The sequence below is a fragment of the Mesoplodon densirostris genome, chromosome 5 (genome assembly GCF_025265405.1).
Source record: "Mesoplodon densirostris isolate mMesDen1 chromosome 5, mMesDen1 primary haplotype, whole genome shotgun sequence".
NCBI classification, from domain to species: domain Eukaryota; kingdom Metazoa; phylum Chordata; class Mammalia; order Artiodactyla; family Ziphiidae; genus Mesoplodon; species Mesoplodon densirostris.
The window spans coordinates 78080929-78104798 of record NC_082665.1 but is presented as its reverse complement, the minus strand read 5'-3'; the positions used below and the strand labels follow the sequence as shown (position 1 = coordinate 78104798).

General features: G+C 51.4%; 1 protein-coding gene across 1 annotated transcript in view; it reads left to right on the top strand.

The window, feature by feature from the left end:
• Positions 1 to 23870, top strand: part of LOC132490651 (death-inducer obliterator 1-like) — a 56738-nt gene that overhangs the window by 7677 nt on the left and 25191 nt on the right. The window contains 6 exon segments of the mRNA XM_060099048.1: positions 16321 to 16495; positions 17243 to 17356; positions 18159 to 18996; positions 19660 to 19981; positions 21919 to 22131; positions 22924 to 23137. Of these exon segments, the coding sequence (XP_059955031.1) occupies positions 18161 to 18996; positions 19660 to 19981; positions 21919 to 22131; positions 22924 to 23137 (1585 nt within the window). The 5' untranslated portion in view covers positions 16321 to 16495; positions 17243 to 17356; positions 18159 to 18160.

Sequence of the window (23870 nt, the reverse complement as noted above, 5' to 3'; positions counted from 1 at the left end):
GGGTGAGTGGACCCATCATCTCGGCCCCACCGCGTGCCTGCATGCCTTGCTTTCAGCCGCCCTTTGAGCCAAATTCCCAAAGGAAGACAGGCACAAACTCACCTCCCACCCAACACGACGCCCTCCTCGCCACTGTCCTCGCCCCCAGGAGAGGGGACTGGACCTCCCGTCACTTCTGGGCGGGCTTCCCGGTCCTGCAGACCATGGGAATAAGGCCGGCCATTCCCGTCATATCCAACGCGACCAGGGACGAGCAAGGAGGAGAAAACAAAAGCGTGCGGTGGATAGACACGCAGGCACGTTTCCATCAGAAGGAGGACGAGGGGCGGCTGTCACAGACGTCACTCCTGGTGGCAGCCGCTGCGCTGGTACCGACAACGACCCTCCTCCATGAACCCGTCCACGCTCCCTGGGTCCCCGAGCAGCTGCTGGGAGTCCGTGGCCTGGTGGGTGACCCAAACCTTTGCTTCTGCCGGGTCTGAGCCTCAGCCGTCGGGCCCGAGGGCATCGCTGTGGCAGTCCACAGGCCTGGAGGACGAAGAGGACCTGGGTTCTCCGGCTCCTCACCCTGGACAGTCGGGCCCTGCCACCCCTTCTTTGGGCCTGAAGAGTCCCAAGTGGCCAGGCCACAGCCTCCCGCGACGGCCCCAGGAAGCCTCACTGCGTCCCCGCGAGGAATCTCTCTTCCCCTCGGGACTGAGCCCTCTAGATCCGAGAGTCACAGGACAGGAAACACAGATTCTGCGGGGCATCAGGAGAGGTAATAGATAGAGGGGCCACCCCATTCGCACCCCTTGATTCCAGATCCAGCAATCCAGATCGCAGAGCTGGGTTCTAACTGGGCCGTTGGGCCAACCCCAAAGAAATGTTCCATGATTTCCCCAGAGCTACGTAGTCCCTGCCTTCATGTTTCCAAGAAAGGTGCTTTAGCCCTGGATTTTTTTTCCAACATCTTTATTGGAGTATAGTTGCTTAAAATGGTTTGTTAGTTTCTCTTTTATAACAAAGTGAATCAGCTATCCACATGCACATATCCCCATATCTTAGTCATGGATTTTAAGGAAATAAGATCTGTGACCTTTAGAACGATTTCTTGTTGTATTCAACAAACATTTATTGCATCCTGTGTGCCAAGCACCCTGGTTGTAGCAGGGACCAGAAGGGTGGCCTTCCCAGCCCTGGAGACGTGTGTAATGGGGTCCTGTGAGGGTCGGCAGCCGTGTCCCTGGAGCCTGGGGCCCCTTGTTGGCACTTGAGGGTGGCGTGTATTGACCATACACGTCTCCACGTCTAGTCCTCTGCTCTCCCATCTTAACACGGCAGAGACGTCTCAGGGGTCGCCTGGGGAGGCCCAGCCCCAACCCTGTTGTGAAGCGTTCTGCCTAATGCATTTCCTGAGCACCTTCTGTTTCCTAGCTGCCCGTGTTCTTGCAGACTTAGGTTAGCAGTGAGTTTAGGAATAAGGTGTATCTTTAATTTCCTTCTGATTTTCCACCGAGAACTGTCTTGTATTAGTATTCGATTAAATTCAGGCTGTTCCAGGCGAAGCGAGTTATGCACTGATAAGAAAGGGCAGAATTAAAAGTTGGGCCGTGGGCCCCTCCCCTGATTGTCTGCTGTTACCGGGGGTCACCATTTCTTTCTGGCGAGCAGTGCCCCTCCCAGCATGTATGCGTGTGTGAGCATCACCATGGCTTGTGGAGGAAATGCGTCACTGGAACCTGGACACGGGGCGACGCCCAGTGCTTCAGGTGGCCCTTCGTGTGGGTGGGGTTTATCTTCTTGGTGAGGCGGGGAGGGTTTGGAGTGGGGACTCGGCTCCCGTTTTCTTCTTGGCGGTGGAGTTGTGGGTCCTGCTGTTGACACTTGAAGTCTCTCCGTGACTGAGCACAGGGTGCCTTATTGGCGCGGAGCCCCTTCCCTGGCAGCCCGCGGACTGGGTCTTTTTTGTGTGTGTTTTCCAGATGTTCCAGGTACTGATTGTTTTTTATTTCTGTTAACATGACGTGTTTTACCTTTTTTATCCACGTGTTGCAAGCTACCAAGTGACTTCCATTTGGCTCTTACAGAGCGAAGATTGAATGTTTACAGGTCAGTTCACTGTTGTCCTTGGGTCCCTGCAGTTGGCACTGTGTCCAGTAGAGGCCTGATTTCTCATACAACTGGTGGCTTCGGGAAGTCCTTTAAGAAAAACTTTCCTTAAAGAGTCCCTTTTGCATTTCTTCTTACTTAAATGGTGGCGTCAGGTACAGTGGAAACCTAATGTTACTCTCTTTAAGGCCAGCATCAAATGATGTGTGTTAATTCCACTGCAAAGGCTGTGTGACTAAAAGCTAATGGACATGTACTATTTGGGAAGGAGGAGGCCTAACGGTCTACATTGAGCTCTGTTGATCTTAAGCGCCCACGCTTCCTGGAGTCTCTCGCTTAGGCCTTTTTTTTTTTAAACTCCAAACTCTAATTTATCCCCCTGCCCGAGCATGCGGGCCGTGGGATACACTTTGTTTTCTACGTCTGAGTCTATTTCTGTTTTGTAATAAGTAAGTTTATTTATGTCAAGTTTTTTAGATTCCACATATAAGTGATATATATTCGTCTTTCTCTGATTTCATTTAGTATAATAATCTCTGGGTCCATGTATGTTGCTGCAAATGGCATTTCATTATAGCTGAGTAATGTTTTTTTTTTTTTTTTTGCCGTACGCCGGCCTCTCACTGCTGTGGCCTCTCCCGCCGCGGAGCACAGGCTCCGGACGCGCAGGCTCAGCGGCCATGGCTCACGGGCCCAGCCGCTCCGCGGCACATGGGATCCTCCCAGACCGGGGCACGAACCCGTATCCCCTGCATTGGCAGGCGGACTCTCAACCACTGCGCCACCAGGGAGGCCCTGAGTAATGTTTTGATGTATACATTAATCACATCTTCTTTATCCATTTCATCCATCAGTGGACATTTAGGTTGATACATGCCCAGGACTGGGATTGCTGGATCATACAGCAACTCTAGTTTTTAAAGGAACCTCCATACTGTTCTCTTCATTTTATTTTTTTGAGTAGTGTAGTTTACCCTTGAACAACATGGGTTTGAACGGTCCGTGTGCACTTACACAGGGACTTTTTCCAGTAGTACATAGTACGGTACTGCACAGTCTGCTGTATACGGAGGCCAAGTATAAGTTATACACGGGAAATGGATGGGAGTCCAGTTCCTGCATTGTTGAAAGGTCACCTCTAATTTTGAGGGTAAGTTGTTGCGTGAAGTTGAATAGGTAATTGTACGCATTTTAATAAGAATTGTTGTAGCCGTGATTGTACAACCTACTTAGTCGGTGTGATTATCTTGTTTGGAATTTGTGAAGCAGAAGTTTCTCTCTTGAGTGTCAAACTTAGGTGCTATGGTTTTGTTTTCCATATGCTGATAGAGACACTCAAGAGGTATTTAATACACCTTTACTACAGGAAGGGAAATGAGGTTCTCCCCCAATGTAAAGAGAGCTGTACTGTGTATGGGTTGCAAAGATAAGTTTATATAGAGAGAAAATTAGGATATAAAGAAAGGATATAAAATATGAAAGGATATAAAGAAAGCAGAAACCCCAGAAATGGCACCATTTGGAAGCCCAGTTACAGCTGTGGATGTGTTTGTGAACTTGGTTGGGGCAGGGTGGGGGTGGGGGTCAAGATGTGCTGGGAACTGTTACCTGCTGGCTTCGCTCAAGGGTGTGGGGCTCTTTCCATGGCAGCGGCTGTGGAGTTCATCATCCTTTAATTACAGTCTTAAAGTATTGCATCATACGGCTGTTTCTGGGTTTTTCTCAAACTGGTCTCCTGGTGATGGACACTGGTTTGTGTCCCTTAGTTTAAAAAAAAAAAGGCATGCTGGGAGCCCCCTTACAAATGACACAGGTTATTTATCATATTCTGACTGGCACTTGACACGATGGAGTTTCACAGTAGTCCCCATTTCCCTGGGCAGCACACCTAGCTGTTAGGTTTGCAGTTGGGGTTGAAGGCAGGGACACCCTGGTGTGAAGCCTGCCTTCTTCCGTGGTGCTGCCCCTTGAGCCTCCCAGCCCCCTCTCTGCTTATCAGAGGACTTAGCCTACTTGTTAGTGTGTGGGTGTGGTCATGCTGTGGTCAGCGGAGGAGGACACTGGGGGCTGCCTTGGTCAGGACTTGGCATGCTGAGCCGGCACAAGGAGTGGTCCCCCTGAAATGCCCCCAGTGCCCCATGGAGACAGGGCTAGGTCAGGGCTAGCCATTGACTCTTTAGGTTTGTTAGATTGTAATTTAAACAGTATTTGTGTTTTTAGTAGTAAGGTGGCTTTCTTCTGCACTTTGGCGACCCGGGCAGTGGTGGCAGGAGTCGGAGAAGTTGCCTCAAGTTGAGCTCTGCGTGGACCTGTAAAATCCTGTTTTTATTTAATAACTGCTTTATTTAAGCTTGGACCTTCCCCACTTGCCCCCCAAAGGTAGACATTGGCCTCTTCTAATCTCAGAGAAAGAAAGGAAGATTCCAGCTCAAGTATACAGTTGAATTCTTGACGTTTGCGTTTCCAAGGTCTCCAAGCATTCCTTTTGCCCCTTGGCCTGAGGCATGAGGTGCAGCTCCACTCATGAAGCACGTACTTGTGAGAAGCAGCAGGCCTTCGGTTTCTCCTCCAGCCATTTTCTCTTTGGACTCGGGTGGCCGTCCCTCTGAATGCCGCCGTTTCATAACCGGTGCCTCTCAGCCATCCGAGGAGAGGTGGGGAGGGTCTGGGAGCGCAGCCTCCTGGAGCGTCACTGTCCCGGCCCTGCAGGCTCACTGGCCCATCAAGAGCAGCCCTTTGAAGTAGCCAGTCGTGTCAAGTCTGTGCCGTTGGCCACACTCAGACTGACCCCTTTACACCTAAAATTAACAAGGACCCCAGAGGGCTTTTGTTTATGTTGTGTCCATGGATATTTTCCATATTTGGCATTAAAAATGAGACATTTAAATATACTTAAAAAGAATAACGTAAATAACACTTTATGGCAACTATGTTCCAAAAGAAAAACAACTTAATGAGAAAGGTAGTGTTGTCCTAGGGTTTTGCAGGTCTCCTGAACGTCTGGCTTAAGCGACAGTAGCCGGATTCTCTTGTCTCCTTCGTCCTATCTCTGTCATTTGGCTTCTGAGAAACCACCACGTCTGTGCCCTTAGTGTTGTGCAAATAGTTTGACCTTGGGGGGGGCCCTCCTGAAAGGCCCGGGGGCCACACTTTGAGAACCTCTGCTGTAGGTCATGGTTACAAATGCTCTTGTTGTTGAGAAATGGGAATTTCAAAAGGCAGTTGACTCTGAACTTTAACACCTGGGGAAATGGGTTACTTTTAAGAAGACAGGCAATGTTTTCAGGGGGCCCTCCACCACGTTCTCGCTCTTGGGGAAAAGCGTGGACTATCTGGCTAGTTTGTGGTCCCCAGTGAAGAGGGTTCAGTGCAGACGTCCCCCTCAAAGTGGACCGGCGGGAACCAGAGCCCCAGAGTACAGCCGGGGTGCGCTGTGGGTGAGGAGGCCCCAGGGGTCTTTGGGCCTGAGGGAACGGTGGCATTTTGCCTTTATCGTAGGCTGTCCTCACCCACAGCCTCTCACCGGATCCTGACCAACAGCTCTTGGTGCACCGGGCCTGCACTGGGTGCTACGGGTGACACGGGGATCTGGAGCAGTGCCCCCGTGGGTGCTGGAAGGGAGTAGCCAGCCCGGGTGCACTCGGGGCCCAGACAGACCACTGCGGATATGAAAGCGATAGGGTGGGTGGTTAGGGGGGCAGAGCTGGAGGATCAGGGTCCCTAGGAAGCAACCCCTGAGGTGCCCAGCAGGGCTGACTGTCCTGGGGAGTGACTTACTGTGCCCAGGTCCCGTCTGTGACCCTCCCCCCCCACCTCACAGTCACACCCTCTGTCTTGGTTGGGGAAGGATGGGGGAGGCTCCCGTTTGGGGGCCCATCCCAGTGTTGTCCTGGGCATTTAGCCAGACCTGCCCCATCTTGCAGACTCGGTGAGGACAGGAGCCTGTGCAGTTCAGAGGGTCCCTAAGACCCTGGCGGGGGCCTTGTCTTACAAGCACCAACCCCCAGGGTGTAGGATTCAGAGAGTCCCTTGCCAGTGTTTGAAGCCATGTCTTCTTGTTCCTTGAGAGACAAGAGGGAGCTGCCTCAGTGCACTCGGGCTGCCGTGGCAAGGACCACAGGCTAGGAGCTTTGACACAGTGGACTTGATTTCTTGCAGCTCTGAAGGCGGGAGGCCCGAGGTCAAGATGCCGGGGCAGTTGGGTCCCGGTGGCAGGGCCAGGTGGGCTCTGGGGCCTCTTTTCCAGGGCAGATATCCCATTCAGGAGGGCTCCGGGGACACAAACGTGCAGACCCCAGCAGGAGTCCATCCAAGGTAGCAAGCAGTTCCGTAGAGGACAGGGAAAGCCTCGTTGCCTCCACCTTACCCTGGACGCATTCAGGTGGCTCTGCTGGTTGTTCCTGAAGCGCTTTTGGAGAGCTGCCCACCGAGGTCACAAGCCTGTGTTTTCACTAGGAAGTGGGTAGAGAGAAACCAGAGTGCCCGCTGCCCGCCCACCAAGGGGGAGCTGGGGTCCCGGCCTCACCAGAGCTTTGCCGAGGCACCAGTCGTGGCGAGCTTTTCAGCAACAAGTTTGACTTTTTGTCTGCACAGACCTGTGAGGCAAAAACACCTAAGAACTTTTGACCAGCAGGTGGTTCCTAGATTTCTCTCTGTAGTTACCGCTTGAGAAGCTTATCGTGCTGTGGGTCCTTTTGCTTCAGTGGAATTTGAATGACAGTGTTATTTGGCAAGCAGCAGACTTTGGATTGGCCACGTAAAGGACTGCAGTGCCACTAGGGCAGTCGAGTCAGGATGAGCGTGGGGTCGCTGAGAGGGACCGCTGCCAGGGCGGCAGGATGTCGCATGTCCTCTCAAATTCCTGGGCGTGGCCTCGTTAGTGACTGTCCCATTAATAAAAACGGAATTGTGCAAGAGGCTTGTGAAATTGTGAAAGCTTGCTGTTTTCAGTACTTCATAGAACTTTCAGCACCTTCTCAATCCCTCCTCATCCCCAGCAAAGAATTCGTCATGAGACAGAAGACTCTTAACGTGAAATATCAGTAACTGTGAACTTTGGCCCAGCCTGTTAGAACCATAAGTTGAGTTAGCAGAGTCCGAAATCATGAGGTTACGTTGTAGCATTGGATATAATTTGTGACCGAAATAATGAGGTTCTGTTGTAGCACTGGATATAATTTGCGACCCGCAGGTTAGAATTGTTTCAAAATTAAAATTGTTAGCTTTGAATGTTGTTTCGGGGTGTGAGATTCGGAGGACCACCTTGTTTTGCCGCTAGGTGGGCAGGGCAGGTGCACGCTTGTGTGTTATGTCTTTGAGAAGCCGCAACTGTTTTCTCGTGTTTGTTGTGCTGTGAAAATAGGAGCTTCATTGTGGTTCTATATTACATTTTAAAGTATCTCAGAGAATTGAGTCTCCAGTCCATAGAACTAAGCATCTTCAGATGGGTAAGATGCGGTTACTTACCTGTGGCGAGCTTTGTAGTAGTGGAGCCTTCAGATTTACGTGCTTGTAGAGTCGGGCAGCACCCACGTTGTTTGTTTGGGGAGCGTATTTTGGGTTTTGCTCGAAAGAAAATCACTTCTGGCAGCTTAACGTTTTCCAAGGGTTGTATAGTCTGAAGGGAAAACAAAGTGGGGCTTTAGAACAGTTTTGTGGAAGCAAATGTTTCCTCTCCTCTGACACTGGAGTGCGGATTCGTGTGAGTGCTTGGCGTGTATCCAGAATGTTCTTGAGCTACCGGAAATGGTGTGTTTTGAAACCCTTTGGAGGCTAAGAGCTCAGAAGCCCTGTCCAGGGTCACAGTCGGCCTCGTGAGCCAGCCCTGCCGGGTCGGCGTTCGCACTGCTGGCGCAGAGGTTCCTGGTAGTGCCCCTGAGGGGCCAGAGGCGCCCGCAGCCAGGGGCCGCAGAGCAGTGCCGATGGACTGCATTTTTCAGGTGGTGTGTGTCAGGCGTTCTCTCGAAGATGCACAGTGTGAGACTCGAGGAAATCAACTGACTATATTTGTTACTGATGACAAAATTCCGGTGTTAAAGGAAAATTAGCATTTGGAAAAGCTTTTATCTGCCACCCTGAGCTTGATGGCTTCCCAGTAACGAAAGACATTTCAGGAGATGGGCGCTCACATTAAGAGATGCGTCTCATGTCGTCTAATGAAATGTGCCAGCGTGTGGACTCTGCATGTGTCCAACTGGCCACCGTGCACATAGGCAAAAGATGTTTTCAGAGTGCGTTACGACGCAGGAAGGTGCGGAGCATTCATGGCTGTGGTTGCAGATTCGTGTCACAAGTGGTTTTCATGGAACTGCGGCCTGTCGAGGTTTGATGTGGTATCAGGGAGCATCCACAATTCTGAAAGCCTTTCTCAGGTTTAATTTTGGAAATACATATCCCACATGAGCAACCGCTCTTTGGGGTCCTCAGGTTTTAAGGGTATAAAGGGACCTTGACAGCAAAACGTTGGAGAGCTGCCTGGGAGGTGGTGGGCTGCTTCCTGCCCTTGGGTGGCCTGGGGGAACCTAAGGTTTCGTGTTGGTATTCCTAGGTCTGCTTAGGAAGTGGAGCCGTTTTCAGCTGAGAGGACATTTGCACTTAGAAATGTAACGATACAAAACTATCTCAGTGCATCATGTTCGCCTCCAGGTTTTCTTTTTCCCAGTTTCAGGGATGACCGCCCACCGTTCTTTTCCTCTGGGGAAAAGTTGTTAGTAGTACGGTGTGACCACTGTTTGGTGACCTGCTGTTGTGTGTGGACCCACATTTTAAGTTGTGTTAGGAACAGAACACAATTCTTCTCTTTTAACTTTTGCCTTGATCATAGGGGTGTGTTTTTGTTTCGTGACCTGAAATTTTCCCTTAGAATTTCTGGGAAGAAATTATGAAAGCGATCTTGCAAATGTAAAATCAGAAAAAAGAACCAAAACGAACCAGATGATGTAAAATGATATGATCTCTTCTGAAGAAAGTCTTCATTCCACTTAACAGAAATAGCTGGATTTTCCTTTTCTGATGATTCAGAAGTCAAATCCAGAGGCATGGGTTTTTTCTTGGGTGGGTGGTTCAGATTAACACAAACCTTAAAACCTTTTTAATTCCTGAGACCATCGTAATTTCTTTGCTTTTATAAATGTTCATTCACTGTTTTGAACAGTTTCTCCTGAGAAGTTTCTCATTTTGAGATGGGTTGACCATATGTGAGAGAGGTGGTGGCCATGGGGGGCCGGGGGTGACCAGAGTGAGATGGTCGCTATCTCTTTAAAAGGAGGTGGGATGGAATGTTTGCTCTGAGGTCACCCAAGGAGACCACAGTTACAGGGGAGGCAGTTGGTGTGAGGTGAGGAAGAGGTGAGTTGCGGGCAGGGAGTCCTGGGTCTAGAAAGCAAAATGTGTTAAAATGTTAACACTGCGGACTTACCTAGAAACAGAGACACGTTTGTGGAGCAAACTAGGTATCGTGATTGAATGAGGGCACAGGAGGAGAAACGTTCTTTAAATATGTAAATACACATAGATGAGCTGTACCCCGGTGATGTTCAATCATCATCCCATTAGTCCTCTGAAATCTTCCTTAGATTTTTAACTAAAAGGATGACATAGGTATAGTGTTCTAGGGCTTCCCTGGTGGCACAGTGGTTAAGAATCCGCCTGCCGAGGCAGGGGACACGAGTTTGATAGGTTTGTAGTTGGGACTGAAGGCAGGGACACCCTGGTGTGAAGCCTGCCTTCTTCCGTGGTGCTGCCCCTTGAGCCTCCCAGCCCCCTCTCTGCTTATCAGAGGACTTAGCCTACTTGTTAGTGTGTGGGTGTGGTCATGCTGTGGTCAGCGGAGGAGGACACTGGGGGCTGCCTTGGTCAGGACTTGGCATGCTGAGCCGGCACAAGGAGTGGTCCCCCTGAAATGCCCCCAGTGCCCCATGGAGACAGGGCTAGGTCAGGGCTAGCCATTGACTCTTTAGGTTTGTTAGATTGTAATTTAAACAGTATTTGTGTTTTTAGTAGTAAGGTGGCTTTCTTCTGCACTTTGGCGACCCGGGCAGTGGTGGCAGGAGTCGGAGAAGTTGCCTCAAGTTGAGCTCTGCGTGGACCTGTAAAATCCTGTTTTTATTTAATAACTGCTTTATTTAAGCTTGGACCTTCCCCACTTGCCCCCCAAAGGTAGACATTGGCCTCTTCTAATCTCAGAGAAAGAAAGGAAGATTCCAGCTCAAGTATACAGTTGAATTCTTGACGTTTGCGTTTCCAAGGTCTCCAAGCATTCCTTTTGACCCTTGGCCTGAGGCATGAGGTGCAGCTCCACTCATGAAGCACGTACTTGTGAGAAGCAGCAGGCCTTCGGTTTCTCCTCCAGCCATTTTCTCTTTGGACTCGGGTGGCCGTCCCTCTGAATGCCGCCGTTTCATAACCGGTGCCTCTCAGCCATCCGAGGAGAGGTGGGGAGGGTCTGGGAGCGCAGCCTCCTGGAGCGTCACTGTCCCGGCCCTGCAGGCTCACTGGCCCATCAAGAGCAGCCCTTTGAAGTAGCCAGTCGTGTCAGGTCTGTGCCGTTGGCCATACTCAGACTGACCCCTTTACACCTAAAATTAACAAGGACCCCAGAGGGCTTTTGTTTATGTTGTGTCCATGGATATTTTCCATATTTGGCATTAAAAATGAGACATTTAAATATACTTAAAAAGAATAACGTAAATAACACTTTATGGCAACTATGTTCCAAAAGAAAAACAACTTAATGAGAAAGGTAGTGTTGTCCTAGGGTTTTGCAGGTCTCCTGAACGTCTGGCTTAAGCGACAGTAGCCGGATTCTCTTGTCTCCTTCGTCCTATCTCTGTCATTTGGCTTCTGAGAAACCACCACGTCTGTGCCCTTAGTGTTGTGCAAATAGTTTGACCTTGGGGGGGGCCCTCCTGAAAGGCCCGGGGGCCACACTTTGAGAACCTCTGCTGTAGGTCATGGTTAGAAATGCTCTTGTTGTTGAGAAATGGGAATTTGAAAAGGCAGTTGACTCTGAACTTTAACACCTGGGGAAATGGGTTACTTTTAAGAAGACAGGCAATGTTTTCAGGGGGCCCTCCACCACGTTCTTGCTTTTTGGGAAAAGCGTGGACTATCTGGCTAGTTTGTGGTCCCCAGTGAAGAGGGTTCAGTGCACACGTCCCCCTCAGAGTGGACCGGCGGGAACCAGAGCCCCAGAGTACAGCCAGTGTGCGCTGTGGGTGAGGAGGCCCCAGGGGTCTTGGGGCCTGAGGGAACGGTGGCATTTTGCCTTTATCGTAGGCTGTCCTCACCCACAGCCTCACCGGATCCTGACCAACAGCTCTTGCCGCAGCGAGACACGGTGCACCGGGCCTGCACTGGGTGCTACGGGTGACACGGGGATCTGGAGCAGTGTCCCCGTGGGTGCTGGAAGGGAGTAGCCAGCCCGGGTGCACTCGGGGCCCAGACAGACCACTGCGGATATGAAAGCGATAGGGTGGGTGGTTAGGGGGGCGGAGCTGGAGGATCAGGGTCCCTAGGAAGCAACCCCTGAGGTGCCCAGCAGGGCTGACTGTCCTGGGGAGCGAGCGACTTACTGTGCCCAGGTCCCGTCTGTGACCCTCCCCCCCCACCTCACAGTCACACCCTCTGTCTTGGTTGGGGAAGGATGGGGGAGGCTCCCGTTTGGGGGCCCATCCCAGTGTTGTCCTGGGCATTTAGCCAGACCTGCCCCATCTTGCAGACTCGGTGAGGACAGGAGCCTGTGCAGTTCAGAGGGTCCCTAAGACCCTGGCGGGGGCCTTGTCTTACAAGCACCAACCCCCAGGGTGTAGGATTCAGAGAGTCCCTTGCCAGTGTTTGAAGCCATGTCTTCTTGCTCCTTGAGAGACAAGAGGGAGCTGCCTCAGTGCACTCGGGCTGCCGTGGCAAGGACCACAGGCTAGGAGCTTTGACACAGTGGACTTGATTTCTTGCAGCTCTGAAGGCGGGAGGCCCGAGGTCAAGATGCCGGGGCAGTTGGGTCCCGGTGGCAGGGCCAGGTGGGCTCTGGGGCCTCTTTTCCAGGGCAGATATCCCATTCAGGAGGGCTCCGGGGACACAAACGTGCAGACCCCAGCAGGAGTCCATCCAAGGTAGCAAGTGGTTCCGTAGAGGACAGGGAAAGCCTCGTTGCCTCCAACTTAACCCTGGACACATTCAGGTGGCTCTGCTGGTTGTTCCTGAAGCGCTTTTGGAGAGCTGCCCACCGGGGTCACAAGCCTGTGTTTTCACTAGGAAGTGGATAGAGAGAAACCAGAGTGCCCGCTGCCCGCCCGCCAAGGGGGAGCTGGGGTCCCGGCCTCACCAGAGCTTTGCCGAGGCACCAGTCGTGGCGAGCTTTTCAGCAACAAGTTTGACTTTTTGTCTGCACAGACCTGTGAAGCAAAAACACCTAAGAAATTTTGACCAGCAGGTGGTTCCTAGATTTCTCTCTGTAGTTACCGCTTGAGAAGCTTATCGTGCTGTGGGTCCTTTTGCTTCAGTGGAATTTGAATGACAGTGTTATTTGGCAAGCAGCAGACTTTGGATTGGCCACGTAAAGGACTGCAGTGCCACTAGGGCAGTCGAGTCAGGATGAGCGTGGGGTCGCTGAGAGGGACCGCTGCCAGGGCGGCAGGATGTCGCATGTCCTCTCAAATTCCTGGGCGTCGTGGCCTCGTTAGTGACTGTCCCATTAATAAAAACGGAATTGTGCAAGAGGCTTGTGGAATTGTGAAAGCTTGCTGTTTTCAGTACTTCATAGAACTTTCAGCACCTTCTCAATCCCTCCTCATCCCCAGCAAAGGATTCGTCATGAGACAGAAGACTCTTAACGTGAAATATCAGTAACTGTGAACTTTGGCCCAGCCTGTTAGAACCATAAGTTGAGTTAGCAGAGTCCGAAATCATGAGGTTACGTTGTAGCATTGGATATAATTTGTGACCGAAATAATGAGGTTCTGTTGTAGCACTGGATATAATTTGCGACCCGCAGGTTAGAATTGTTTCAAAATTAAAATTGTTAGCTTTGAATGTTGTTTCGGGGTGTGAGATTCGGAGGACCACCTTGTTTTGCCGCTAGGTGGGCAGGGCAGGTGCACGCTTGTGTGTTATGTTTTTGAGAAGCCGCAACTGTTTTCTCGTGTTTGTTGTGCTGTGAAAATAGGAGCTTCATTGTGGTTCTATATTACATTTTAAAGTATCTCAGAGAAATGAGTCTCCAGTCCATAGAACTAAGCATCTTCAGATGGGTAAGATGCGGTTACTTACCTGTGGCGAGCTTTGTAGTAGTGGAGCCTTCAGATTTACGTGCTTGTGGAGTCGGGCAGCACCCACGTTGTTTGTTTGGGGAGCGTATTTTGGGTTTTGCTCGAAAGAAAATCACTTCTGGCAGCTTAACGTTTTCCAAGGGTTGTATAGTCTGAAGGGAAAACAAAGTGGGGCTTTAGAACAGTTTTGTGGAAGCAAATGTTTCCTCTCCTCTGACACTGGAGTGTGGATTCGTGTGAGTGCTTGGCGTGTATCCAGAATGTTCTTGAGCTACCGGAAATGGTGTCTTTTGAAACCCTTTGGAGGCTAAGAGCTCAGAAGCCCTGTCCAGGGTCACAGTCGGCCTCGTGAGCCAGCCCTGCCGGGTCGGCGTTCGCACTGCTGGCACAGAGGTTCCTGGTAGTGCCCCTGAGGGGCCAGAGGCGCCCGCAGCCAGGGGCCGCAGAGCAGTGCCGATGGACTGCATTTTTCAGGTGGTGTGTGTCAGGCGTTCTCTCGAAGATGCACAGTGTGAGACTCGAGGAAATCAACTGACTATATTTGTTACTGATGACAAAATTCCGGTGTTAAAGGAAAATTAGCATTTGGAAAAGCTTTTATCTGCCACCCTGAGCTTGATGGCTTCCCAGTAATGAAAGACATTTCAGGAGATGGGCGCTCACATTAAGAGATACGTCTCATGTCGTCTAATGAAATGTGCCAGCGTGTGGACTCTGCATGTGTCCAACTGGCCACCGTGCACATAGGCAAAAGATGTTTTCAGAGTGCGTTACGACGCAGGAAGGTGCGGAGCATTCATGGCTGTGGTTGCAGATTCGTGTCACAAGTGCTTTTCATGGAACTGCGGCCTGTCGAGGTTTGATGTGGTATCAGGGAGCATCCACAATTCTGAAAGCCTTTCTCAGGTTTAATTTTGGAAATACATATCCCACATGAGCAACCGCTCTTTGGGGTCCTCAGGTTTTAAGGGTATAAAGGGACCTTGACAGCAAAACGTTGGAGAGCTGCCTGGGAGGTGGTGGGCTGCTTCCTGCCCTTGGGTGGCCTGGGGGAACCTAAGGTTTCGTGTTGGTATTCCTAGGTCTGCTTAGGAAGTGGAGCCGTTTTCAGCTGAGAGGACATTTGCACTTAGAAATGTAACGATACAAAACTATCTCAGTGCATCATGTTCGCCTCCAGGTTTTCTTTTTCCCAGTTTCAGGGATGACCGCCCACCGTTCTTTTCCTCTGGGGAAAAGTTGTTAGTAGTACGGTGTGACCACCGTTTGGTGACCTGCTGTTGTGTGTGGACCCACATTTTAAGTTGTGTTAGGAACAGAACACAATTCTTCTCTTTTAACTTTTGCCTTGATCATAGGGGTGTGTTTTTGTTTCGTGACCTGAAATTTTCCCTTAGAATTTCTGGGAAGAAATTATGAAAGCGATCTTGCAAATGTAAAATCAGAAAAAAGAACCAAAATGAACCAGATGATCTAAAATGATATGATCTCTTCTGAATAAAGTACTTCATTCCACTTAACAGAAATAGCTGGATTTTCCTTTTCTGATGATTCAGAAGTCAAATCCAGAGGCATGGGTTTTTTCTTGGGTGGGTGGTTCAGATTAACACAAACCTTAAAACCTTTTTAATTCCTGAGACCATCGTAATTTCTTTGCTTTTATAAATGTTCACTGTTTTGAACAGTTTCTCCTGAGAAGTTTCTCATTTTGAGATGGGTTGGCCGTATGTGAGAGAGGTGGTGGCCATGGGGGGCCGGGGGTGACCAGAGTGAGATGGTCGCTATCTCTTTAAAAGGAGGTGGGACGGAATGTTGGCTCTGAGGTCACCCAAGGAGACCACAGTTACAGGGGAGGCAGTTGGTGTGAGGTGAGGAAGAGGTGAGTTGCGGGCAGGGAGTCCTGGGTCTAGAAAGCAAAATGTGTTAAAATGTTAACACTGAGGACTTACCTAGAAACAGAGACACGTTTGTGGAGCAAACTAGGTATCGTGATTGAATGAGGGCACAGGAGGAGAAACGTTCTTTAAATATGTAAATACACATAGATGAGCTGTACCTTGGTGATGTTCAATCATCATCCCATTAGTCCTCTGAAATCTTCCTTAGATTTTTAACTAAAAGGATGACATAGGTATAGTGTTCTAGGGCTTCCCTGGTGGCACAGTGGTTAAGAATCCGCCTGCCGAGGCAGGGGACACGAGTTTGATCCCTGGTCAGGGACCTTAAGATCCCACATGCGGCAGAGCAACTAAGCCCGTGTGCGACAACTACTGAGCCTGTGCTCTAGAGCCCACGAGCCACAACCAGTGAGCCCGCGTACCACAACTACTGAAGCCATGCGCCTAGAGCCCGTGCTCCACAACAAGAGCAGCCACCGCAATGAGAAGCCCACGCACCACAACGAAGAGTAGCCCCCGCTCACTGCAACTAGAGAAAACCCACGCACAGCAACAGAGACCAACACAGCCAAAACTTAAATAAATAGATTTAAAACAGAAAAGAATTTCTAAATAATGACTTTCATGTGTAATTTTTTTGTTCATCTTTTCATGTTTTGTTCCTTTCTCTCTGTCTCTGGGTTTTTACTGACCTGGGTCCATCTTAAAAGTACGATTGTAATTGGAAAGCAGCTGGTACCAATGATCAGTTTTGAAACCCTCCTTCCCACTGAGGCCTCTGCCCTCTGCCCACCAGCTTCCTCCCCACCAGTGCGCAAGCGGAGGCCTTTCCAGCCCCCTGCTTTCAGAGTGTAGTCAAAGTATCTTCCCTTCTTTAAAAGTCCTTAAGGAAGCAGGGGACTTTGTTTTGTGGCTATTGTTTGTCGACTCGCCCAGTGTCTTTGTGGGTCATGTAATGTACATTCAAATAAGAGATTGTTTGGAAAGCTTCATGCCTTTTTTTTCTTAAACATGATTTTAGTTATAGTTGCTTTAAATCTTTAAACGGTTTTGTTGTCTTCTTTTAGGAGCTTACTCCGTGGTGACTGTCTCGAGATAATCTGCATTGTAATCTGTGAATAGTGACCGGCAGCAGCAGGGTTTCGGGGCTTGGCGCTTCCCTTGGACCCCGCAGTTGCATCGGCCAGGTTTTCATTGTTTCTGGGAAGTCGGAAGAAGCGCCCAAGCTTCCGTGTGGGGCAGGTAACGTGGCAATAGTGTTAAACGCCAGCAACACAATTTTAAGTTTTGATGTCATGTTTTCTATTTCAAAAGCGGCATTATATGTAAAGAAACTGATGTGACATTAGTATTTGTTTGCAGTGGGTTAAGCTTTAGCCCAAGATTTCTTGAAGAGTGTCTAATTGTGTGTTAAGAATCTGATTCAGAGCACTACTTTATTTTTACATGGGTGGTTTCTTTTTCTTTTTTTTTTTTCTTTTTGCGGTATGCGGGCCTCTCACTGTCGTGGCCTCTCCCATTGCGGAGCACAGGCTCCGGATGCGCAGGCCCAGCGGCCATGGCTCACGGGCCCAGCCGCTCCGCGGCACATGGGATCCTCCCAGATCGGGGCACGAACCCGTATCCCCTGCATCGGCAGGCGGACTCTCAACCACTGCGCCACCAGGGAGGCCCCATGGGTGGTTTCTTTAGTGCATTTACGATGATGTTGTTTGTTGGCTCTGGTGAGAACTGTGTTTTGTAGAGGAGAGTCCTTCCTGCAGAAAGACTTGGGTGACCAGGACAGTGGCGTGGTCCTTGGTGGCACAGGTGCTGATGTCACAGCTACTCCTGCAAGCTTCCAAGTGGCCTGGGAGAGTGTGGGCCCAGGCCCAGGGTGGGGGAGTTGCAGACCTGGACATGGAAATGGGAGGTGACCATACTTAGTGGGAACGAAAAAGAGAGTTCAGTTACTTGTGATTTTTAATTTTGTGTGTTTTCTGTTTGAAGGTTTCCATTCTGTACTAGTCCTTCCCCTGGAATGGATCATGGCATAAAACCTGAGTCATTGTTAGCATTTAAATGTAATTGAAGCCCGCGCAGCTTGGGAAAAAAATTCTCAAGGTATATATTATCTTTTTCAGGCTTTTTCATTTTAAACAGGAGTGAAGTTTTCACAAACACGACCATTTAAACAGTCTGTTAGAAAGAGGAGAGAAGAAATAAATACCACAGGTGCTGCGTGGGTCAGAATTTTCTCAGTGTCCTCATCGTCTGCTGCTGCAGACCCTGCGTGCAGAGCTGGATGGGCCCATCTTGTGTCAACACAGTCGTGGCTCGGGAATCTGGGCAGGGCTCAGCGGGGGCTGGGTGTGGGTGTTCAGGGTCCGAATCCCCCATCTCCACATGATCCCTCCAGCAACGTGGTCAGACGTCTCACACGCAGCTTGGGGCTTCCAAGCACTAGGCCCAGGGCCAGCACGGCGTTCTGTCCACCGAGCTCTGCGGGCAGAGCCAGGTGGGCCCCGCGTCTCTGTGCGGGAGAGCCCGAGGCACCCGCCACCCTGTCCTGTCCTGGCAGCACTGCTGCTCGCTTCCTCTTTCCCCGCTACCTCTTGTACAAATCCTCGTCCTCAGCAGTTGACAGATGCACAGATTTGGTTTGCTAGCTGTGTTTTTCTACTGAACATTAGCTCCGTAACTGTTACACTTTTCTTCAGAGATCACCTTGAATCCTCTCAGTGCACTTTAGGAAGAGCCTTCGGTTTTTGTAGGTGGAGAATTGTTGCGATTCACTGTGTCTGGGTTTCCTCCGTGCGGGTGGTGCCCCTTCTGGTGCACTCTCGTGGCTGGTGGGTGCCGGTCCTGGGCCTGGACCGCGGCCCTGGCTGACGCCTGGCGTGGTTTGGTTGCATTTCCCTGTTAGGTATGGACGAGGAGGATGACCCGAGTGGTGAGGACGCGCCCAAGGCCATCAAGCCCACCCGCAAAGTGTTCAGGAAGACGTGGAGGTTCCGGAGGAGCACCATCGGCAAGCGCGAGGGCGCCGGGGATGCGGAGGTGGATGCCCTGGAGCTGCTGCCCGGGCAGCAGCAGAGCCCGTCGCTGCGTCGCAGCGGAAGGCAGCCGAAGCGTACGGAGCGGGTGGAGGAGTTCCTGACCACGGTCCGGCGCCGGGGCCGGAGGGGCACCTCCATGTCCCTAGAGGCCTCAGCGGAGCCGGCGTCCTGTCCAGTGACAGAAGCGGAGAGCGCCTCCGAGGGGAGCATGGAGAGCACCTCGGACGGGAATAGCGGTCCCAGGCCTGGCTGCACGGGTGCTAAGGAACGAACGGCCTCCTCGGCAAAGGCCAGAGGGCGTGGCGACGAGATTGACACCTCCAATAGCCACAGTGACGGTTTGACTTTGAAAGAACTCCAGAATGGCCTGCGGAGAAAGCGCGAGCAGGAGCCCACCGACAGGCCCCCAAAGGGCATCCAGAACCGTCTGAGGAAGAAGCATCGGGAGGAGGACCCGGTGGAGACCGTGGATGCTGAGGCAGGCGATGCGATGGAGGGTTCGCGGCCCATCCCGCGGGAGCCGGAGGCCGACCTGGGGGCTGCGTCCCAGGTGGCGAAAATGGACAGAGAGAGCCAGCTGGAAGGGAGGGCGGCCCCAGGGGGGCATGCAGAGGAACCCGGAGACGCAGTCCGACACAAGCCCGCATGTGAGGTGTACGACCCCAATGCCCTGTACTGCCTGTGCCGCCAGCCTCACAACAGCAGGTGGGTCGTGGGGGGATGAAGTGGCTGCCCAGGCTTCCGGGGGGAAGTCCGAGGTGTGGAAAGTGCCAGAGAGGGTTTTCCATTCGTCTTAGTTGAGAGAGTCCCAGGGTGGCCTGAATGAGGGACTTGTTCTCTTGGGAAAGACGAGCAAGTCGTTGTCAAAAAACAACAACAAATACGGCATGGGTGGGCACTGCCAAGAGCCACACCCTCCACCGAGGTGGGGGCTGGCGTGGGACATTGGCTGCCTCGGTCCCAGCAGCCACGGACAGGGCGGCCTGGAGCAGAGAGGATCTGCTGTCCCAGAGAGCTCGCTGGGTGACGCTGCTCCAGACCGGCTGCGACTGGGCTGTGGTGTGGACGTTGGGGCAGCTCAGGGAGGGGGCGGGTAAAGGCATGGCTGCCCTCCTGTGGACAAGAACTGTGGTGTCCAGGGCAGAGTGCTCCCCTGAAAGAAAAGGTGAAGCAAATTTGATTGAATGTTAGTAAAATTGAGAGGGGCACGTGGATGCTCTTTATTCTGTTCTGTCCACGTGTCTGTAATATTTTTGTTTTTTTCATAATAGAATGTTGAAATTTGACTTGTGTTTAAAATTGAGTTGGTCTCTCACTTTCCATTCGTAATACTAATAATAATCTCCATTCCTTATTTTATCATTCCAGGTTTATGATTTGCTATGACCGATGTGAAGAATGGTTTCATGGCGACTGTGTGGGCATTTCTGAGGCTCGAGGGAGGCTCTTGGAAAGGAACGGGCAGGATTACATCTGCCCAAACTGCACCATCCTGCAAGTGCAGGACGAGCCCAGCTCCGAGACCACAGGCACGCAGGACTCGAGGTCGAGAGCTGCAGATGCCGACGGCATGGACTGTACAAGTCTAGGAATCGTGGAGCAGAAATCGAATGAAGACCAAGGAATTAAGGTTAGAATTGAGAAAGCTGCAAACGCAAGTTGCAAGAAAAAACTCAAGATATTCCAGCCCGTAAGTACCTGTCTCCCAAGGTCAGCAGTAGAGGTGACTGTGGAGCCCTCAGCTGCCGTTGGCAGAAACATCAAGACAGAAGGTTTTGTCTCCTGAGATAAGTTAGCTTTTCCCAGGAGTGGCATTGGGCGCGGGGCTGGGCTCTGCGAGCTCCCAGGTCCATGCACCTGCTTAAGGCTGGCACGCCTGTCTATTCTTTCTCTATGTTTGTTAATCATATCTATCTCCTATGCTGTTATTACTGACTTAACATTTTCCATAAGTAGACTCACTTTTGTAAGTCTTCCCTTAAGTTTTCTCATGAATGGATCCGGAGTTTGAAGTACATATGTGAACAAACAAAATTATTTTTGAGTCACAGGGGCACGTGTGCACCTATAGTACCCGTCAACGCCTTGAGAGAACCAGTGGTCTTAGTCCCTGCCTCGCAGCAAGATGCCAAGGCCAGCGGTGGTGCCCGCACGGGTCCCCAGGCTGACAAGACAGCTGCGGCTGGCACGCACTCTGTTATGGTGTTCTCCCACTCACCAGTGCTTGTGCAGCTGTGTTTTCTCCTTTCTCAACTCTGTTCACTCGTGTCTCCTGCCCAAGGGCCGTGATTCTTTGTCATGGATTCCGTGCATCTTGAGAGCTGTCTGAGGCTCTCACGATCGTCCTACTCAGAGCATGTTTTCACCCCAGGCCTTCCTTGAATTGGGGGCCCATGCCGCCCCCACAGCCCGTGCTCTAGCCAGTGTTGGGCATGCAGACGACCTTGCGGTGGCCGTGTCCTAGCTTCCCGCCGTCTCCCCCTTGCACTGAGGTAGCCTCGAGGGCTGGACCGTTTAAATTTTACCTGTCATGGGCGTACGAGGAGGCATCGAGTGGAAGTATGATGAGAACTGGTAAGGAAGAGAATGAATGGGAATGGAAGTCAGTAGGAAACGTCCTGTGATTGCTGATGTGTTTGAGACTACCCAGAAACTTAAGTATTTCTCTGAGTAAAACTTGGATTCTGTGGAGGAAAAACAATTCAGTGCATAATTTGAGATTTAAGATTTTGCTCCAGTACATTGGAGGGGTATGTTCATGTATGTTATTAGTCTCGACCATCAGAACATGCTCTAGTGATCATGGACAGCTGTGTTCAGCCCTTGTAGTGAACCAGGCTCCTACTGCACGGCAGGCAGCCACAGACTTGTTCAGCAGCTTAAACAACACACATTTATTAGCTCCGAAATCCAGGCCTGGCTTAGCTGGGCCCCCTCTGCTCTGGGTCTTACAAGACTGCCCTCCAGGTGTCTGTGGGGCCTGAGGTATCAGAGGCTCGGCTGGGGAAAGATCCACTTCCAAAAGCTCTGACTTGGTTTAGCATGAAACCTATATCCCGGGCGATTTTTGTGGCCTGATGATAGCAAAAAGTGATCTGTTGTTTCTGAGAGCCACGGTTAACTGGGTGTCCTGGGTGTCGTCTCCCAGCCTTGCCCGCCGAGCCTAGGCATGGGCGCCCTCTCAGCAGAGCCAGCAGTGGAATCCTCTCTCTTCTGGAGGCTCAGTTCCTCTTTGAAGGGTTTTCAGTTGACGAAGTTGGACCCTTTGGACTAACTCGGAATCCTCTCACTTGGGATCTTAATTCGTTGGTAAAATCCCTGCCCATTTGCCCGATAAGGGAACCTACTTGTGGTGTGAAACCCCATTGTGTTGAGAAGTGCGCAGCGTGAGCGCCGGGTCCGCTTAGGGTTCCGCCCTTCTTGCGTGGCTGAAGGGCAGGTAAGAACCCGAGGGCCTTCCTCAGGGGAGGTAGATTTGTGTGTTTTGAATAAACAAAGGTACATGTTTATTCATAGTTTTTTCATACATGATTAAAAGCAGTCATCCCGGTACCATAAATAGTTATGTTACAAAGTGCCATACCCACCTAGTGGGTGAGTACACTGAAGCCACGTCTGATCCTGCAGGTCCTAGAGGCGCCTGGTGCCGCCAGATGCATTGGCCCCGGGTGCTCGAGCGTGGCGCAGCCCGACTCTGTCTACTGCAGCAGCGAGTGTATCCGGAAACACGCCGCGGCCACCATGCGCTTCCTGAGCGCAGGGAAAGAGGAGAAACCAAAACCTAAAGAGAAACCCAAGACAAAGCCGGAAAAAATCATTCTTCAGAAATGGAGCGTTCAGGTAAGTTGACTGAAACCAACCATTTGTGTAGTTCAAACCATGAGCGTCTGGAGGTTACAGGCTCGGTGGGTTGATTTGGAGAGTGTAGGGCACACAGGCCCGGACGGGATGCAGGCACCTTCACACTGCCCTCCGCCTTGCCCACCGGTGTTCTTGTCGAAATGACAAATAGGCACGTGTTCTCGTGTTTTCCTTCTCCGCCTCCTGCCGAGGGATTAACTGATAGAAACGTGGGAACCGGCTGCTGCGTGGAATAGCTCTCCACCCACACGCCAGCCCCGCTGGGAGGAGAGTGGTCCCTGCTGGAGTCTGTGCGGGGAGTTGACACACAGTCAGCGGGCTGACCGGTGGGTTCTGGGGTCGCCGCACTGAATGCCTGCTAGGGTACAGGGATGTCGTTTGTACGCCTGTCCTTTCTCCACGTGCTGTTGTGTCTGCAGCTCCTGCCTGTCAGTGCTGCTTGGGCGCGTTCTCACACGGGGCCCCGGTCTGCCGTGCTCTCCGCCTTGCTTCACTGCCTCACTCCACGGCCCCTCGGTTATCGTGGCGGCCTAGCGCCTCATCAGGATGCTAGGTTGACGGGTTGTTGTGTCAGGGACCTTCTCATCGTTCGGATGTTGATGCGGGCCTGCTGGATGTGGGGGAGTAGCCAAGCCCTCTGCTGAGCAGATGCAGTGCATTGGGCTTAGGATGGTCCAGGAGCTGATTGAGTCGTGACCCTCACTGCAGAGTGAAATGCGCAAAGGTTAATTTCTGACCTCGTTCATGATTGGGGCTTTACTGATTATCCAGGCAGGCATTAAAATCTCTTCTGTGCACAAGAGACCGGCTCCAGACAAGAAGGAGAACACAGCGAGGAAGGTGGTGGTGGTGCCTCCAAGGAGTGAGGTCCTCGCTAAGGAGCCGCCCTGTGAGAGCAGCACGCCGTCGTGGGCCAGCGACCACAATTACAATGCAGTAAAGCCAGAAAAGACTGCCGCCCCCTGGCCGCCACTGTTGTATAAATGTATGTATCACCCGGGGGGGAGCTCTGGACCCTTCCCGGTCTTTCTGGACGGCCGTGCACTCGGGCCTGTCCAGAGCTAGGAGTTCTAGCCGTGTTTTCTGCTGCACCTGCGGAGATCAAAGCCCTTGCCCAAGTCCAGGAGGCCTCCTGAGCCCCGCGTGCCCATCCTTAGTCTGTCGGGACTTCCTGTCCGTGTTTCCAAAAAGCTGTACCAGCCCCGTTGCTGAATGTCTCACCTCCGACGACTGATGTCTTTAATCGCTTTTCTTTATTACCAGGCTCTGGTAAGTATGTGTAGTATCTTCAGCAGAATCTGACAAGGGGGCGCGCTGCCCGGCACTCAGGGTCCGCCGTCATCCAGGTGTTCACCACTGCGCCGTCACTGCTGTGGGCTCTCCACGCGGGGGCCTTTCCACACAGTCTGCTCCCAGCACACGTGACCCTCACTTCTTTGTATATTGTGGGAGCCTATTACTATTAGCACAGTAGTGTTGCAGCTGATTTTCAACTGAAGCATGATTTGCAGGAGTTATATTATTCTTGACCGAACCGGAATTTTTTTTATGTCCAATTCACATACTACACAGAACATAAACACACATGCCAGTCTTGAAGGCTGTTTACCCTGCTTCCCGTGCTTGAAAGTAAGTGAGCACAATGTCTCTCCACTCTGAGCAGCACCCAGACCAGGAGTCTTGGCGTGCACTGCTGGGTCATGCCACCCAGGCTTCAA